This window comes from Xenopus laevis, chromosome 4L, assembly GCF_017654675.1.
Source record: "Xenopus laevis strain J_2021 chromosome 4L, Xenopus_laevis_v10.1, whole genome shotgun sequence".
Classification (NCBI taxonomy): Eukaryota; Metazoa; Chordata; class Amphibia; order Anura; family Pipidae; genus Xenopus; species Xenopus laevis.
The window spans coordinates 4,254,569-4,273,300 of record NC_054377.1 but is presented as its reverse complement, the minus strand read 5'-3'; the positions used below and the strand labels follow the sequence as shown (position 1 = coordinate 4,273,300).

The following is an 18,732-nucleotide window of genomic DNA, read 5'->3' as shown; positions in this document are numbered from 1 at the left end:
GTTGAACGTATAATGAATATAATTGTAATTGCCTCTGATTGCAATTAGTCTGTATTCCACTAATGCAATTATAATAATAAAGCCATCATGGGTGTGGTTGCTATGAACTGAATTACAACCAATCAGCAGTTAAGGTCTAGAGCACTAGAATAAAAAAAAAGTCATCTGGTTGTTATTGTCGCATAGTAACCAATCAGCAGTTAGTTTATTTGGTCTAATGCAGCTGGAATAATAAAAGCTAAAATCAGGTTGCTATGGATTACACTGTGCATAGCAACCAATTGACAGTTAGCTTTCTTTCGCCTGGTGCAGTTAGAATAATGGAAGCTATTGATTGGTTGCTATTGGATACATAACTAATTCTTAAAAGTCTCGTACAGTTCTAAGAATATAAGGGAATATCCGATTGGTCGGTCGAAACCCCTCTTTAAGTTCAGTCTGTTATTCAACATCCCCATTCATTAAAAATGTTGTTCTTGTCCATGGGAAGGGCTGAAAGGCAAAGGGTTAAACGAGTCCCAGAAACGTTAACAGGAAACAACTTGAGCTCCATTTGCAAAATTAGATTGCTAGCTCTGCGGGACACAGGTGAAATTGTTTTAGAAAGAAACATAAAAAAATGATCACTGTAACTGGCAAACCGCTTACCTGTCGCCGCAGCGACGTATTCGGGGCATTTTCCTCGAACTTGGCGAGTAGCTGCGTCGCCATGGACTTCACTTTGTTCTGATTGATGACTTCTTTGGTGTCGTTGCACTCGTTTCCCGAATTCACGTTCCTGCTCGGGACATTGGCCGGCTGCAAAACATACAAAGGAAAGGTTCAACATGATGGGTGGGTATTGTGTCATCCTCAGCTGCTACGTTTCTGCTCTCACTTTGTTCTTAAAGGGGAACCTGAGCCTGATTGTGCTGCTGTATTTACTGATTCATGGTGTGAATCAGGGGCAGGCAGCATGAGTCTATTGGTAGAACTGGAGGTTAAGGGAACATTATAAGCTCATTTGCCAACAAAACCCATGAAGGGAGGATCAGATCCACTGTAGAGATGACAATATCCAAATCCAAACCCTGCAGATTTGGGAGGGGACATCATTTCAGCTTTCTATTCCCACTATATTATGTGAATGTGAAGCGTTTACGAGGGGTCTTTGATCCCAGGCATAACACAGGGACCATAAGGAATTCTAAATACAATCATTTCTTGGCTTCAAGTGGTGATTTATGGATGTAATTTATGTGTATCTATCGCAGGCCAGTAAATAAGCCCTTTCACTATGAGCTCTGACTCCTGCTCTTTATCAGGGGCAGACAGCATGAGTCATTGGGAAGCACTAGGGAGAAACACAAGGGAACATCATTTTATACACATATATATATAAGTATTTAGTAAAGGCGAGTGTGTTTAGAGAAGAAATGATCCCCACCTATTCCCAGAAGGAGCCTAAACACTGCAGGTGTTGAGCGATAGGATTTAGATTTAAGGCTGTCTGGGGGGGCCGGGGCTGTGCAGAATAGACCAATAATGACTGTAAATAAATATTCGCCGAGAACAGGATTATTTCTCCTTCATGAAAAACGTGACTGAGATAATGACATCAACCTAGCGTGATAATAACATGAATTCCTCCATTCTCCCACAGAGGGAAGGATATGCTTCATGCTAATGTATTCTCTTTATATAGAGATATCCCTTTGAATGTAATAAATAGTATATAATGAGGGTATAGTTTATTGTGTGCCCAGAACATTCCTTCTCTGTATATTTGTATTTATACATATGGGAGGAGGAGGTGCCATATTGATTCCCTTAGATAGTACAGTATGAGGGTATAGCTTATTGTGTGCCCAGAACATTCCTTCTCTGTATATTAGTATTTATACATATGGGAGGAGGAGGTGCCATATTGATTCCCTTAGACAGTACAGTATGAGGGTATAGCTTATTGTGTGCCCAGAACATTCCTTCTCTGTATATTTGTATTTATACATATGGGAGGAGGAGGTGCCATATTGATTCCCTTAGACAGTACAGTATGAGGGTATAGCTTATTGTGTGCCCAGAACATTCCTTCTCTGTATATTTGTATTTATACATATGGGAGGAGGTGCCATATTGATTCCCTTAGACAGTACAGTATGAGGGTATAGCTTATTGTGTGCCCAGAACATTCCTTCTCTGTATATTTGTATTTATACATATGGGAGGAGGAGGTGCCATATTGATTCCCTTAGACAGTACAGTATGAGGGTATAGCTTATTGTGTGCCCAGAACATTCCTTCTCTGTATATTTGTATTTATACATATGGGAGGAGGTGCCATATTGATTCCCTTAGACAGTACAGTATGAGGGTATAGCTTATTGTGTGCCCAGAACATTCCTTCTCTGTATATTTGTATTTATACATATGGGAGGAGGAGGTGCCATATTGATTCCCTTAGACAGTACAGTATGAGGGTATAGCTTATTGTGTGCCCAGAACATTCCTTCTCTGTATATTTGTATTTATACATATGGGAGGAGGAGGTGCCATATTGATTTCCTTAGACAGTACAGTATGAGGGTATAGCTTATTGTGTGCCCAGAACATTCCTTATCTGTATATTTGTATTTATACATATAGGTAGGAGATGCCATACCGTTTCCTTTATACAGTATCGTATCACGTTATTTGTATCAAATTGTCACACCCAGAACGTTCACAAGTAGCTGCGAAATTCCAAATCTCAGCACAAAATCGAGACGCAGCTGCCATATGGTTTCGTGCAAAGGAATATGGATTCAGGGAGAGCTACAAGGGCCCTGGTGTTGTCTTCCTAAATATTTTCAGTGGTTTATGATGAATGAAATCCTGGATAAAGTTACAGCTCCCAAAGCAATGAGTTGGTGTAACAGAATCCAGCTGCCGCCTCTTGCTGGGCTTTGTTATTACATGTTACAGTGGAGACCCAAAATCTGTAGCAGAATATTCGGATGCACTCTGGGTTAAGCCGTGGGTCTTATGAGATGGTGAGATTCTATATATCTGTATAACAGAATATGGCTGCACAGATCCTATCTGATCCCCATTGTAAGCAGCAGTCCTGTACTGCTTTATGGCAGCTGAGATTCTATCTGTATAACAGAACATTCTGTCCCAGGGGCTGCACAGATCCTATCTGATCCCCATTGTAAGCAGCAGTCCTGTCCTGCTTTATGGCAGCTGAGATTCTAGCTATCTGTATAACAGAGCATTCTGTCCCAGTGGCTGCACAGATCCTATCTGATCCCCATTGTAAGCAGCAGTCCTGTCCTGCTTTATGGCAGCTGAGATTCTAGCTATCTGTATAACAGAACATTCTGTCCCAGTGGCTGCACAGATCCTATCTGATCCCCATTGTAAGCAGCAGTCCTGTCCTGCTTTATGGCAGCTGAGATTCTAGCTATCTGTATAACAGAGAATTCTGTCCCAGTGGCAACACAGATCCTATCTGATCCCCATTGTAAGCAGCAGTCCTGTCCTGCTTTATGGCAGCTGAGATTCTAGCTATCTGTATAACAGAGCATTCTGTCCCAGTGGCTGCACAGATCCTATCTGATCCCCATTGTAAGCAGCAGTCCTGTCCTGCTTTATGGCAGCTGAGATTCTAGCTATCTGTATAACAGAACATTCTGTCCCAGTGGCTGCACAGATCCTATCTGATCCCCATTGGAAGCAGCAGTCCTGTCCTGCTTTATGGCAGCTGAGATTCTAGCTATCTGTATAACAGAACATTCTGTCCCAGTGGCTGCACAGATCCATTGTTTTTATTAAAGGAAAACTGTAGTTCGTCACATCACTATTCAATTGTACCAACCAACCTCTTCAAAGCAACGGAAGACTGTCCTTCTTCTCTTGTTCAGATCACTGTCCTCTGATGTCTTTTCATCCTGGGCAGCAAACAGAGGACTTGCATTAATATAATATAAATAATATATATCATCATCAATGTATCTCCACCTACAGATCTGAGCTCCCTGAAGCCGTTACAGTTTACATTGAGATTATCCCTGGTGCTAATCACTTCTCTCTGCTTTCCATCACTCCTGTCCCAGGCTCTTCTAAGCACACTGGGAGCATGTAAGGATACACAATGCTGATGCTGATACAAAACTTGCTGTAATGTTGTTTTCAGCACCACAAAGCAAGGAGAAAAGAATCTGCAAGGACCTTGTGTTGATTAGTTCTTACTTTACAGTTCCTAGTGAATTCTTCCTCTCACAAAGTCTCACCACTCACTATCTATTCATCCCCCCTATCTGTAACTCTTTTATCAGCTTTTATGAGGGACCCTGACCAATGGTTCAACCATCATGGTCCACTTGAACTGAAAAAGAAAGGCAACCCCTGTACTAAACCAACCTGATTCCAACCAGAACAATGGATACTTTACATGACTAGACTACACTGTAGCCTACACGAGTACTTGACTATTCACAGGAGTAGGCTAACCTGTAGCCAACCAGAACTCTAGAATATTCTCAGGGCTAGACTGGACTTTATCCAGCCAAAACATTAGAATTCATAGGTCTAGGCCAAGCAATCTCCATTAGAGTAAAGATGAGGCTAGACCAACCTGTAGCGTTAGACCAACCTCCATCAACCCAAGCATCCAATGAGAGCATTATAACCTTGTAGCCAATTAGAGTATTAGAATATTCACATGGTCACACCAACCTGTAGCTAACCAAGGCATTAGCATTCATAGGGCTAGACCAACCAGTAACCAGTCCCTTCAAAGGTCTACGCCAACCTGTAGCCAATCATAGCATGAGATTAATGAGGAGCATAGTCCAACTTCTCACCAGCTAGAACCTTCACATTCATAAAGCCAATTACCAACCACAAGAGGAGAAGCAAGATAAAGAGGGTGCAAAGCACAGCTAGACCTCCATGAGCTGGCATTACTCTAAAGCAGGGATCCCCAACCTTTTGAACCCGTGAGCAACATTCAGATGTAAAAGGGGTTGGGGAGCAACACTAGCAAGAAAAATGTTCTTGGGGTGCCAAAGAAGTGCTGTGATTGGGCATTTAGTAGCCCCTATGAGGATTGTCAACCTACATTGAGGCTCTGTTTGGCAGTACGCCTGGTTTTTATACAACCAAAACTTGTCCCCAAGCCTTGAATTAAAAAATAAGCACCTGCTTTGAGGCCACTGGGAGCAACATACAAGGGGTTGGAGAGCAACATGTTGCTCACGAGCTACTGGTTGGGGATCCCTGCTCTAAAGGGACCCAGGAGTAACCACCCACAATTTCAGACCAGAAGGAGGAGATACATTCCTGGAGGTGCATGACAGATGCAAAGTGCCATTAGTACATTATCTCTAGTATGAGCTAAGTGTCTGGTGATTGGGTTTATGTTGAGATCTTTCCAAGCCATTCTGTTTCGGTTAAGGAAGCTAATGGCCTCAGCGAGTTGCCTATACTGTTTATGAACACGTCCTATACATTTACCATCGGAGGCTGAGAAAGCAAATTAGGCATAGTCATTAGATGAGATCACCCTTATCTGTCGAATGTGGACTTCCTTGTATGGAGTTATAAACCAATTTGTTTTGTTACCATGGCAATCAATGGTCGGATCACAATGTCAGGATGTCTATAGGTCTATTAGTGTGAATTAACTCAAGATGTCAGATCAAAGGCGCCCAAGTTCCCTTCCTGCATATCGGTTTCTCCTCGAGAAATTATCTTTGTTGGGAGTTTTTTAACAAGGGGAGACGTGTGAAGGTAACGTAAGGAGACATTACATCAGAATGTAGGTTTAGGAAACAAATTGGGTTACAGAGGCAGACTAACTGATTTGCAATGATGAATCTACACAAAGACTGGCTTCTTGCCATATAAATATATTCAGTTACAGCTCATCTGTCCAACACATTTCATTGTGGGATATGCAACACGTAATGGTTTAGGGCACAGTGTCTGCCACGTTTTTTTTAACCCTCTTCTCAAAAAGTGGCATCAGAATGTCCAGAATCTCTTCTACTGCCCAACCACTGCACTTGAACCCCATCATGGACTTCATTCTCTTTCTCACCATCTTAACCAGACCTTAAAATGAAGAGAGACCCACCTTTGGAACCCGCTTTCTTGGTAACGTTAAGTTGAGGTAATTGTTCACTATTAGATTTGATGGCTTGGATGAGCGGGTGTCCCCATTGTCTTTGCTCGTTGTATCTGTGAAGACACAAATGGATACAGACATTACAGCTTCCATTTTGGCTCTGGTTACAAGTCTCATTTGGTCATATCTAGATTTGTAGCTCATTGGGGAGCCAGCCCCCTATTGTTTTTGCTTTTGAATTGCATGCCCTTAGTCTTGAAGAGGACATGGCAAGAACTTGACTTGAGTAGGCTATGTTTCTACTGGCTGACCATAGAAGGCTACACAAGTGTTTCTCACCCAAGTGAGAATCATTATAAAGCACCAGTGTCAATCTGGACCTCATAAAGCCCACCAGAGAAGCTCTATCTAGGATGCACTCTATGCACCATTAGATGTACTCAATGTATTTCACAGTTCTATGGTAGAAAGAAGTGAGTTGATGGGATTAGTCATATGGTGGAGCTGACCAGGACAATCCCTGGTGTCCTTGCAGTCCAGTTCAACCCTGTACAGTTGTGAAAGATGCTGGGAATAGTTTGAACCTACTCAGTAGATTGTATGTTGCTTGTAAACTACCTACAAGGAGCAGGCATTTTACATAAACCACTTCCCACTTGGCTCTACTGTTGGGCGGTTTCTTGTGCACATTGGGTCCTCTCAATCAAACCCATGCAGCTCTCTACCATGATAGTCCAGATTGATCAGTTTAGAATTATATAAAATAGATTTGATTCTCACTCCATCCATAGGGCCATCCAGTTCTACTGGCCCCAACCTTGGGCTGATGACTTTGGTTGGCTTTTATGTTTGGAAACAGTGTTTGCTTAGCTTAGTGCCAATTATATTTCAATCACAAAGTCAACCAAAGACATTTATGGAACCCTTGAACAGGCCGGGAGCCATACAACTTCCATGGATGGTCCCAATGTCTGGGATTAAGAGACACCAGCCTTGATGTCTGAGCAACCTCCTCATTTCTAAAACGATTATTCAGTCCAAAAAGCCCTTTGATGTCATTTCAAAAGAGGACCACTAATCAGTTACATACCGACCGGCCTTAGAGGTGTGCCCCTAAATAATTCATAGAACTTGGAGAGGTAGAGCACCATGCTGAGCTTATCTGGCTCCTCCATGGCCGCCATCTCTTTGCCTGTGGTCATGGGAGAGATTCCAAATTCTCTCTCTGCAATATCAAATGCCAGCTGGTTGTTCTCCACCACGTCTTCTTCCTTCAAGGAGCTGAATTCACTAAGGAAGAAAGGGAATCACAGTCAGACAGGGAAGGGGCCAGTGTCCCCTGGTGTACAAGTTCTGAGCAAAATAAACAGGCAACCACATGAAAGGCTGGAAGGGTTGTTAAATCCCACCCCTGCAGTCTATTAGTGTAGCTGTTTGCAGGAATAATGAGGATTTATATGAGTCTTTGCCCCTCGGGGATAACCTGGCACAGGAACTTGCTATGGGATGAGTCAGTGTTAAATTGTATCAGTTGGAGATCCTGGGGGGCAAGGGAGGGACCTGTCTGAAAGTTCAAATGTCAGAGGGTCGAGTCAACAGGCACATAGACTGCCCCAAAATGCATTTCCAATCGTAAACAGGTCTGGGCTGGAATCTGTACATTCTGGCAAAAGCCAGAGGTGCTACTTTAACATGCCATTTTTTTTTCGACCTGGGGGTTTCGTTTGATATTCAGTATTCCCCTGTACTAAGCACAATTCAGCAGGAACAGTCCCCTAAATTTGCTCATAATTTGTACAGAGAGATCCCACAAAACGATGGCAGCATAGGTATTCCCTGTACTAAGCACAATTCAGCAGGAACAGCCCCTAAGTTTGCTCATAGTCTGTACAGAGAGATCCCATAAAACTATGGCAGCATAGGTATTCCTCTGTACTAAGCACAATTCAGCAGGAACAGTCCCCTAAGTTTGCTCATAGTCTGTACAGAGAGATCCCATAAAACTAGAATCCATGGTTGGAGAATGAGAATACTTACACAAGTTCTGGGCGGAACCGGTGAATAAGGGCACACAACGCAAGGCCACTTTTCCATGAGCTGGTGAGATTAGTGACGCTGACATTTCTATAACCCTCCGTTTGCTTCTGACACCAGACCAAAAGTTTGTTGGGTCTGACATCAGACTCTGCAGAAGAAACATGTTGTTGATTATTTGAAAATGACATGAATCAGTTTCCCCTTTCTACATGGACACAGTGTGAGTGAGAGGTTACACCCCACATACCGTGCCTGGTGACTCCCACCGACCGCCTGATAGAACTCGCTCTCTCCAGGGAACAAGTCTGTAGTTCGTTGGTGATGAACAAATGTTTGACCTGCAGGAGAACGAGATAATGATGTCATAGCCTGTCGCAATTCTACAGAACATCAATTAACCACTCTGACTGTCTGTGTATCTCCAAGCGAAATTCCCCAGCGCTGATGTCAAATGATGTGATAACCTAAGTGCATGGGATGTGATCCAGACATCGGGGTGGCACAAGATATATAAATGTATAGTTGTGTGCCCAGAACATTCCTTCTCTGTATATTTGTATTTATACATATGGGAGGAGGAGGTGCCATATTGATTCCCTTAGACAGTACAGTATGAGGGTATAGCTTATTGTGTGCCCAGAACATTCCTTCTCTGTATATTTGTATTTATACATATGGGAGGAGGAGGTGCCATATTGATTCCCTTAGACAGTACAGTATGAGGGTATAGCTTATTGTGTGCCCAGAACATTCCTTCTCTGTATATTTGTATTTATACATATGGGAGGAGGAGGTGCCATATTGATTCCCTTAGACAGTACAGTATGAGGGTATAGCTTATTGTGTGCCCAGAACATTCCTTCTCTGTATATTTGTATTTATACATATGGAAGGAGGTGCCATATTGATTCCCTTAGACAGTACAGTATGAGGGTATAGATTATTGTGTGCCCAGAACATTCCTTCTCTGTATATTTGTATTTATACATATGGGAGGAGGGAGGTGCCATATTGATTCCCTTAGACAGTACAGTATGAGGGTATAGCTTATTGTGTGCCCAGAACATTCCTTCTCTGTATATTTGTATTTATACATATGGGAGGAGGAGGTGCCATATTGATTCCCTTAGACAGTACAGTATGAGGGTATAACTTATTGTGTGCCCAGAACATTCCTTCTCTGTATATTTGTATTTATACATATGGGAGGAGGAGGTGCCATATTGATTCCATTAGACAGTACAGTATGAGGGTATAGCTTATTGTATGCCCAGAACATTCCTTCTCTGTATATTTGTAATATACATATGGGAGGAGGAGGTGCCATATTGATTCCCTTGTGTGCCTAGAGCATTCCTTATCTGTGTTAATACCCCTGGCATAACTAGGTATTACTGGGCCCCACAGCAAATTATTTTTCAGGCCTCCAAAATGTTTAGGGGTTGACTTGTTTTACCAATATTTATTGAAACTGTATATGAATTAGGGCTTCATGCGGCCGTTATACCTCCTGGGCCCCCTGCAGCCACAGGGTCTGCTTCCTCTATAGTTACACCCCTGATAAATATATATATATATATGTATATATGGAAACTACTATGTACTATTGAGGTGCACCTATGCCCCCCTCTTTTTTAATGGGTACCTGTGTAGTTTGGCCACAGGGGGGAGACTGAGAGTATTACTGGGTGCTATTAATAGGGGAGGGCTTACCCTATTCTACACAAATGATGGGGTTAATAAGCAGAGTGGCTCCTGATATAACAGGGACACAGCAGCTCACACTCACACTGAAGGCCGGGAGTCAGCAGTCCAGAGAGAGAGGCTTTAAATACACCCCTGGGGCAGATGGAAAATTCATTAGGGACACTTGTGTTTTTGTCACTTACAAGAGGTTTGTGAAGCCAAGAAAGATCCTCAGCACTTACAGCCTTTCCCTGCCGGTCGTATTACAGACGCTTTATCAGTATTAACCCTGTAATATCCAGCTCACAGCCAACCAACGCCATTCTGCTGGTTTTGCTCATTATCGGGGGGCTGAATCGGCACCGGCACTTCTCTTTGTATTGTACAACGTTACGGAACATGTTGTCGCTTCGTACGTACTGACCTGGTGGGTTCGGACGCAGCTTGAGTTGAGGTTGGGATAGCGAGTCCCGGGATCGATGGTGTACTGGTCGAAATTCTTACTGATGTTTTCTGGGGTCGTTTGGGGGAGCAGGCGATACAGACTCTCACTAGGGGGGGAGAACATTGTTACATTCTCACTCACATCACATCACAACCCTGTCAGCACCCCCCCCCCCCACCCCGGTGTCTATTCTTTCTCTCTCTCGCTCACCGCGAATTTTTTTGGACTTAGGAAACTGCCAAGTCAACCTGTGGTTTGAGGGATCAGGGAGACAGGCTGGAGCCGAGTGATTTATGCGCAAAGGCTAAACTGTCACACGGAACATTCTATGAAGTCATCCCTCCTATCCCCCCCACATTTCCCTCATTATTTCCTGGAGCCATGGGGCAGTGATGTCATCGCTCATCATTACAGAAGAATAAAAAAAAAAAAATCAAGCAATTGTGTTATTTTCAGACTTAACAAACCCAGGCAAGTGGGTCAGGACCCGACTTTTTAGGAGGGAAACTTTTTTTTTTTTTTTTTTTTTTTTTTTTAAATCAGACCAAATCATGGACTTTAGATTTAAAGGGACAGTGTGATGGAAAGGAGAATCAGGCTTTGTTCTTACCGTTCTGCTAAGAGTTCTAACGGCGGGACCCCTTGAGCCCAACTTCGTACCATCCAGGCGGTGTCAAAGGCGGCGAGGAAACCCCTTGCGCAGCCCGTCCCCATTGGCCAAAATGGCTGGAAATAAAGCAGGAGATGTGATGATGTCACAGCATTATGGTTTTCGACCACAAACAAATGATGATGTCATAGGGGTACCAAATGGTGATGTCTCCACTCACTTTAACACCAAACCCTTACTGTGAGTCTAAACTAGGGATGCACCACTATTTTGGATTCGGCCGAACTCCTGAATCCATCCCAAAAGATTTGGCCGAATACCGAACCGAATCTGAATCCTAATTTGATATATGGAAAACATTTTTTACTTCCTTGTTTTGTGAAAAAGTCCCTATGCATATGCAAATTAGGATTCGGATTCGGTTTGGCCCAGGCAGAAGGATTCGGGCGAATCTGAATCCTGCTGAAAAAGGCTGAATCCTGGCTGAATTCCGAACCGAATCCTGGATTCTGTGCATCCCTAGCTTCTAACTTCTGGAGAAGGGGCGGGGTCTTGTAGCCTAGGGGCGGGGCTTGACATAAAAATATACATACCTCCAGCAAACTATCGCCAACAAGCGCCACCAAGATTTGATGCCCGTGCCGCTCACGGACCAGGGCTGCGTTTTCAGAAGCGTACATGGAGGTGAAATCAAACATGGCCACATCTGGCTGCTCGTAATGGTTAATGGCAAAGTCTAAAGATGGCAGTTGGTAGTTCGTGGCAAAGTCGGCTGCCTCCCGGGCATAAGACTGTAGATTGTCCTGGTCCACGTTCTCTGTGCAGAGAAGCATTTCTGCGTCGGCATAGTCCTACATGGGCATCAGAGGGAAAGAGAATTCAGGTTCAATTGAGCAAGGACAATGCAAAGCAGTATGTCCCACGTGCGACAGTTAATTGAAGAGCTGACACTTTGTAGTCTTTCCGCACATTAAAGCTAAGTGGCATGGCAACAGATCTTGTCATTAGGACCCCAAAGCTGACGCTTTACCTACATTTATAATCACGCCTTTGTCCAAGAGACTTTGTTTCTTCGCCGTCATGACAAAGTAGTGGGTGCTGTCCTTGTAATACACAATATTTTCCAGATCAATCCCTGGAAACAGAAGAAAAGCATCGGGTTATCGGCTGGAATTCTTTCCCCATTATAAAGCTGGCAGGGGAACACCGTCTGGGCAAGGTAGGGCTGATTTATGGTCTAGTTGCTGATTACAGGGAGCTTATGGTTTAATAGCCGTGTGCACTAATAATACATTTACTTGATACATTCCTCTGTTCTCTTATGTGCAAAACTGCCTTTAGCAGGGAGAGGCCCTGTTCTTTCTCCCATTAACTCTTTTCGGGGGGGGCGGAAGGGGCTGTAACTGTGGGATAGGGTGTATAGTAAGGTAACGGACTGTAACTATGGGATAGGGTGTATAGTAAGGTAAGGGGCTGTAACTATGGGAAAGGGTGTATATGAAGGTAAGGGACTGTAACTATGAAGCAGTGTGTATAGTAAGGTAAGAAGCAGTTTATTGTGTATTCTAATCGTAAGGTAATGTCAGGGGAAGTGGCTGTAGTCAGGATCATGATCAAGGTGAGTACAGGGGGTGCTACAGTCAACAGAAGGGGCCCTAAAAGGCACAAAAGTGTGATTTGTGGATTTCAAAGAGGCAAGGTTTATGCGGGAGAGATGTGGTTTTGGTGGATCGTGTTAAAGGAGAAGGAAAGCTACCAAGGCAGTCTATTTAAAATAGATTAGCCAGTGCAAGCTAGAACGCCATTTTTATTCTGCAGAATGCTTTACCATACCTGAGTAAACAGCTCTAGAAGCTCTCTGTTTGTTTAGGATAGCAGCTGCCATATTAGCTTGCTGTGACATCACTTCCTGTCTGAGTCTCTCCCTTCTCACTCATAGCTCTGGGCTCAGATTACAGCAGGGAGGGGAGAAGGGAGGGAGAGAGGAACAAACTGAGCATGCTCAAGCCCTAGCCCTGGAGGTTTAAGATGAAAACAGGAAGTCTGATACAGAAGCCCATGAGTACACAATAGAAGGAAAGAAATGTGCTGTTTCTTTTGACAGAGGACTCAGAGCAGCATTACTTTGAGGGATTACTGGTGTATTTATATAGACCTTTCTGATAAAGCTTACTTACTTTTAGCCTTTCCTTCTCCTTTAACAGGACCCTTCACCCAGAGGTCCAGTTGACCATTGTGGCCCTACAAGCTTACTAGTATAGGACCCCTTGATCCTGCTGGCACCCTGGCTGTAGTAGGGATAGCAGGTACCCTAAGATAATTGTGGCCTGATAGGGCCTCCCACCACCCCCCGTTGCCCCCACCCCAGACGCAAAGTGCCCTCTGCCCCCCCCCCTCCCTGAGCTGCTCCGACCTGCTTTTTATTTGAGCCCCACTGGGGGCCAGGAAGGGAGGTTGGAAACTGCTTCCAGCTTCTGCACAAGGACTGGGCCGGCCGGGCCTACAAGGACCAGAGCCCACCGTTTTTTTCCCGGTGTCCCGTCGGCCCAGTCCGACACTGGTAGTTTGTGTAATAAGGGGGAAAGCTGTTAGTATCAGGGCTCCCCAATGGGGTACTACAACTCCTATTCGGCACGTCAGGGCTGCTGGGAGTTGCAGCTGGAATGCTACATTGTATTTTACCCCAGATGCAGCCACCAGTACAAGAGCCCAGGGAATGTGTATAATTTTGGCATCAACCCCACAGGACAGCAGGGCACAGAGCTGCGACTATGAACAATCTCACCAGTGTGAATGAGGCGTAGGCACATAAAGTCCCACTCAGCCTACAGCCTGGTAATTCCTAATGTGTAACATTGTAGCAGCCAAAATTGTTAAAGGGGCACTGCACTCATCAGCCCTCTTCTCATGTACCTGTTTAATTACAGATGAAGCAGTATGTCAGCTCCCGCGTATATATTTATAAAAACAACCTTGAATGCACAGCCCAGGTAAATAGTTCAGTATTTGCAGTAGAAGTGAATGGGGAGGGGACACACCTGTCTCTTCTTTCAGGTCCTGGAAGAATTTCTGATTAAAGATAAACGCCACGCCGCTGATTTCCTCCACCTTCGCCTCGGCCGTCGTGTTTCTATTGATGAAATTAGCGGTGATGGCAATGGCTAATTTCCCCCGGAATTCTTTTCTCCGGAATCCTGCAAAGAAAGAATTGACTTACTGAGTGACCGCCGGCTAAAATCAATGCTTACAGTTATAAAGTTAGTATAAAGGTTTATATTAAAGGGGAAGTAAAGCCCAAAGCTCATGCAAGAAAATGTCATTCTAAGCAACTTCCCAATATACAGTCATTGCACATATACAGGTCGGATACATGGGTCCTATTAAATCTCAACGGGCCCATTGCACGGCTGTAACAGAAAACCCACGACACATACTGGGTCTGCTTTAGTTCAAGAAAAATAAATGGCAATTTTAGTCTGGAAAAGAGAAGAGAGAGTCCCCTTTAATCATCTGTTTTCTGTAAAAATTGGCTGATTACGGCAATTTGGGAGAAAGCCGAATGGAAAAACCTAATCTGGGATCTGGGATGGGGATTGGGAAGAATCACCGGTTTGTCTGTGACCCAAATCTTTACAGTCTGGTCCCACCAAAGCCAATCCATGAGCCTGTGGTTTCACCTTTAAATCAACTAAGATGTAGATCTTAAGAAGCCCCGGTGATTAGCAGTAACAAGTTATATCTCACTGTGGCTCAAATTGGTTTCAGCCCAAATATCTATGAATCAGTACGAAGACAAACGCCTCCATGAAACACAACAGGCTTTCTGGCAGGTAAATGAACTGATGGCGTCATTTCAGGAGTAAGAAAGGCCAAGGTGCAGCGGTGTTTGTGCTCAGAGCAAAAATAGCTCCGAATATTCAGTGAATTGTAAGGTAAATATCTGCCCCATCAATCACTCGTGAGGTAACCTGCAGGGTATCTCTGTATATGTCTCAGTGAGTGTAATCTTCACCCTGCAAATCTATTAACTCCCCAACCTACATATGTAATCTCTCTTTATATAGGGTCAATGTTAAATCATTTACTCTTGCTTTGTTTTCCCTTACCCAAACATAATAAATGTGTTACTGGTTCTCCTCTGTACTAAGCACAATTCAGCAGGAGCAGCCCCTAAGTTTGCTCATAGTCTGTACGGAGAGATCCCATAAAACTATGGCAGCATAGGTATTCCTCTGTACTAAGCACAATTCAGCAGGAACAGCCCCTAAGTTTGCTCATAGTCTGTACAGAGAGATCCCATAAAACTATGGCAGCATAGGTATTCCCTGTACTAAGCACAATTCAGCAGGAACAGTCCCCTAAGTTTGCTCATAGTCTGTACAGAGAGATCCCATAAAACTATGGCAGCATAGGTATTCCCTGTACTAAGCACAATTCAGCAGGAACAGCCCCTAAGTTTGCTCATAGTCTGTACAGAGAGATCCCATAAAACTATGGCAGCATAGGTATTCCTCTGTACTAAGCACAATTCAGCAGGAACAGTCCCCTAAGTTTGCTCATAGTCTGTACAGAGAGATCCCATAAAACTATGGCAGCATAGGTATTCCCTGTACTAAGCACAATTCAGCAGGAACAGTCCCTAAGTTTGCTCATAGTCTGTACAGAGAGATCCCATAAAACTATGGCAGCATAGGTATTCCTCTGTACTAAGCACAATTCAGCAGGAACAGTCCCCTAAGTTTGCTCATAGTCTGTACAGAGAGATCCCATAAAACTATGGCAGCATAGGTATTCCCCTGTACTAAGCACAATTCAGCAGGAACAGTCCCTAAGTTTGCTCATAGTCTGTACAGAGAGATCCCATAAAACTATGGCAGCATAGGTATTCCTCTGTACTAAGCACAATTCAGCAGGAACAGTCCCCTAAGTTTGCTCATAGTCTGTACAGAGAGATCCCATAAAACTATGGCAGCATAGGTATTCCCCTGTACTAAGCACAATTCAGCAGGAACAGTCAGATAGACAGAACTGACCTAGTAGTAGAGAGCACCAGTCAGTAATAAAGATTCTCACCTTCCAGCGTGTTTCTGCGCCCATCAGCACCAATGATAACATCAAATTCATAATCTGATAGAGGGTGATCCTGAGGAAGAAACTCTGCTTTCCATCCAATTTCTGAATATATGGGAAGATAGAGACCAAGTTAATAAATAAGGTTTACATAGACCTCAAACAAACATAAGAAGCAGCCGGACTATTATATAATTGCTGTATAAATCTGGAATTAGCTCATAACAAGGTTACAGATATATAGAAACATTGGGGTGTCACCCTGCTATAGTTCCAGGGGTACCCAGGGTACAAATAAGCACTCACCCCAAATCTCCCCCTAACTGACCTTCAGACTGGGCCCCCTTAGCTCATAACAAGGTTACAGATATATAGAAACATTGGGGTAACAGTCACCCTGCTATAGTTCCAGGGGTACCCAGGGTACAAATAATCACTCACCCCAAATCTCCCCCTAACTGACCTTCAGACTGTGCCCCCTTAGCTCATAACAAGGTTACAGATATATAGAAACATTGGGGTGTCACCCTGCTATAGTTCCAGGGGTACCCAGGGTACAGATAAGCACTCACCCCAAATCTCCCCCTAACTGACCTTTAGACTGGGCCCCCTTAGCTCATAACAAGGTTACAGATATATAGAAACATTGGGGTGTCACCCTGCTATAGTTCCAGGGGTACCCAGGGTACAAATAAACTGACCTTTTTAGACAGGGCCCCCTTAGCTCATAACAAGATGACAGATAGATGGGGCAGGCAGGGCTGGATGACAGTTAGATTCACAGGCGACTTTAGAGGTTCCAGCACCAATTTCACGGATGGTAAATCATATAAATTTGTGGGCCACTAAACACTCCACATATCATAGTCAGCTGAAGCCCAGCTCATTGGAGTCCCATTTCCATGTTTATATCAATGTTGTGCCAAGGATAAGACCAATAACATTGAAATTTAAGGATCACCTTGATGCCATGCCTGATGCCCATTTTCCCTCATAAGTCAGGGGTGAAAAACACTATTAAAAATTCCTCTTTGTCAACACTTTTTGATCCCCTTATGAAATATTAGATTTACTTTCCATGGGCACTGCTAAAATTATCTCTTCTAAACGGTTTGCGTGGGACGCGGCTTAATTACAGGGCATACCCGGGCACATGCTGGCAGTCAGGGGCAGATACTGAAAGGAATGGGCAGCAAACCTGATCCAAATGTATGAGCTGCGTGACGCAACCACATTGCTTCATCACTGGCAACTGCCACGTTCCCAAACATCCAAAGTATCCGTAGTGTCCCCTCTCCGCTGTGTGGGGCTGCTGCTCCAGTTATGCTGCAAAGTTGGTTCCAAAGCTACAAACTAGGTCCCCGGAATGGAGGGGCCCCAACTGGAAAGCCCAATAACCCCATTATTCACCTGCTCATTTCCCCTTCCTTCCCTCTTCTATGATTTTATCTTCTCTGCTCCCTTCTTTTCTGTTCCCATTCTTTTCTCCTCCTTTTCTCCTAAATATGTATTTATATATTTTTTCCCACTTTTAGATGTTTTGGCCTTATTTCATCCTCTTCTTCTCTCCCCTCCTATATTTCTCCTCTCCATTTGTCTCTCTACTCCCTAACCCCCTTTCCCTTCTCTCCTTCTGTCTCTCATCCCCTCTCCTTTCCTTTTCTCCCTCAACTGTTTGGCCTTACTCTCCCCCATCCTCCCTCTTCTCTCCCCTTCTATATTTCTCCTCTCCCCCATTTGTCTCTCTACTCCCTAACCCCCTTTCCCTTCTCTCCTTCTGTCTCTCATCCCCTCTCCTTTCCTTTACTCCCCCAACTGTTTGGCCTTACTCTCCCCCATCCTCCCTCTTCTCTCCCCTTCTATATTTCTCCTCTCCCCCATTTGTCTCTCTATTCCCTAACCCCCTTTCCCTTCTCTCCTTCTGTCTCTCATCCCCTCTCCTTTCCTTTTCTCCCTCAACTGTTTGGCCTTACTCTCCCCCATCCTCCCCCTTCTCTCCCCTTCTATATTTCTCCTCTCCCCCATTTGTCTCTCTATTCCCTAACCCCCTTTCCCTTCTCTCCTTCTGTCTCTCATCCCTTCTCCTTTCCTTTACTCCCCCAACTGTTTGGCCTTACTCTCCCCCATCCTCCCTCTTCTCTCCCCTTCTATATTTCTCCTCTCCCCCATTTGTCTCTCTACTCCCTAACCCCATTTCCCTTCTCTCCTTCTGTCTCTCATCCCCTCTCCTCTCATTTTCTCCCCCAACTGTTTGGCCTTACTCTCCCCCATCCTCCCTCTTCTCTCCCCTTCTATATTTCTCCTCTCCCCCATTTGTCTCTCTACTCCCTAACCCTCTTTCCCTTCTCTCCTTCTGTCTCTCATCCCCTCTCCTTTCCTTTTCTCCCCCAACTGTTTGGCCTTGCTCTCCCCCATCCTCCCTCTTCTCTCCCCTTCTATATTTCTCATCTCTATTTGTTTCTCTACACCCTAACCCCCCTTTCCCTTCTCCTCTCGCTGGGTAGAAGCAAATCATATTATGACTGGACAGGGGGTCCAACTAGGCCAGCCTGCAATAGCAATGGGTAAGGAAAACTGGGAAGACTGAGGGACCAATTAAAGGTGGCCAAACATGCACCAATAATATTGTATGAAACATATTTTCGTATGATATTCAGTGCATGTATGGTGCAGAACGAGCTTCGGTTGGCTCGTCGGTCGGGCACCTTTGAGGACTCCTGAACATCAGCCATTGTTAGTGCTGAATTGTCAGAAACAGGTAGAATTCTATTGTTTCTATCTGACGATTCATCT

At 44.2% G+C, this 18,732-nt stretch overlaps 1 protein-coding gene across 11 annotated transcripts in view; it reads right to left on the bottom strand.

The window, feature by feature from the left end:
* LOC108713737 (F-actin-monooxygenase mical2) overlaps window positions 1-18,732 on the bottom strand; it is a 118,337-nt gene that overhangs the window by 55,158 nt on the left and 44,447 nt on the right. For all 11 annotated transcript variants that reach the window (XM_041589726.1, XM_041589729.1, XM_041589725.1 and 8 more), the window contains exons 5-16: window positions 15,943-16,044; window positions 13,908-14,063; window positions 11,904-12,004; window positions 11,463-11,720; window positions 10,870-10,985; window positions 10,239-10,365; window positions 8,376-8,466; window positions 8,129-8,276; window positions 7,182-7,381; window positions 6,101-6,204; window positions 3,843-3,911; window positions 649-798 (exon numbers count right to left, since the gene is read on the bottom strand). In XM_041589726.1, coding sequence (XP_041445660.1) covers window positions 649-798; window positions 3,843-3,911; window positions 6,101-6,204; window positions 7,182-7,381; window positions 8,129-8,276; window positions 8,376-8,466; window positions 10,239-10,365; window positions 10,870-10,985; window positions 11,463-11,720; window positions 11,904-12,004; window positions 13,908-14,063; window positions 15,943-16,044 — 1,622 coding nt within the window. The remainder of the gene's footprint in view (window positions 1-648; window positions 799-3,842; window positions 3,912-6,100; window positions 6,205-7,181; window positions 7,382-8,128; window positions 8,277-8,375; window positions 8,467-10,238; window positions 10,366-10,869; window positions 10,986-11,462; window positions 11,721-11,903; window positions 12,005-13,907; window positions 14,064-15,942; window positions 16,045-18,732) is intronic.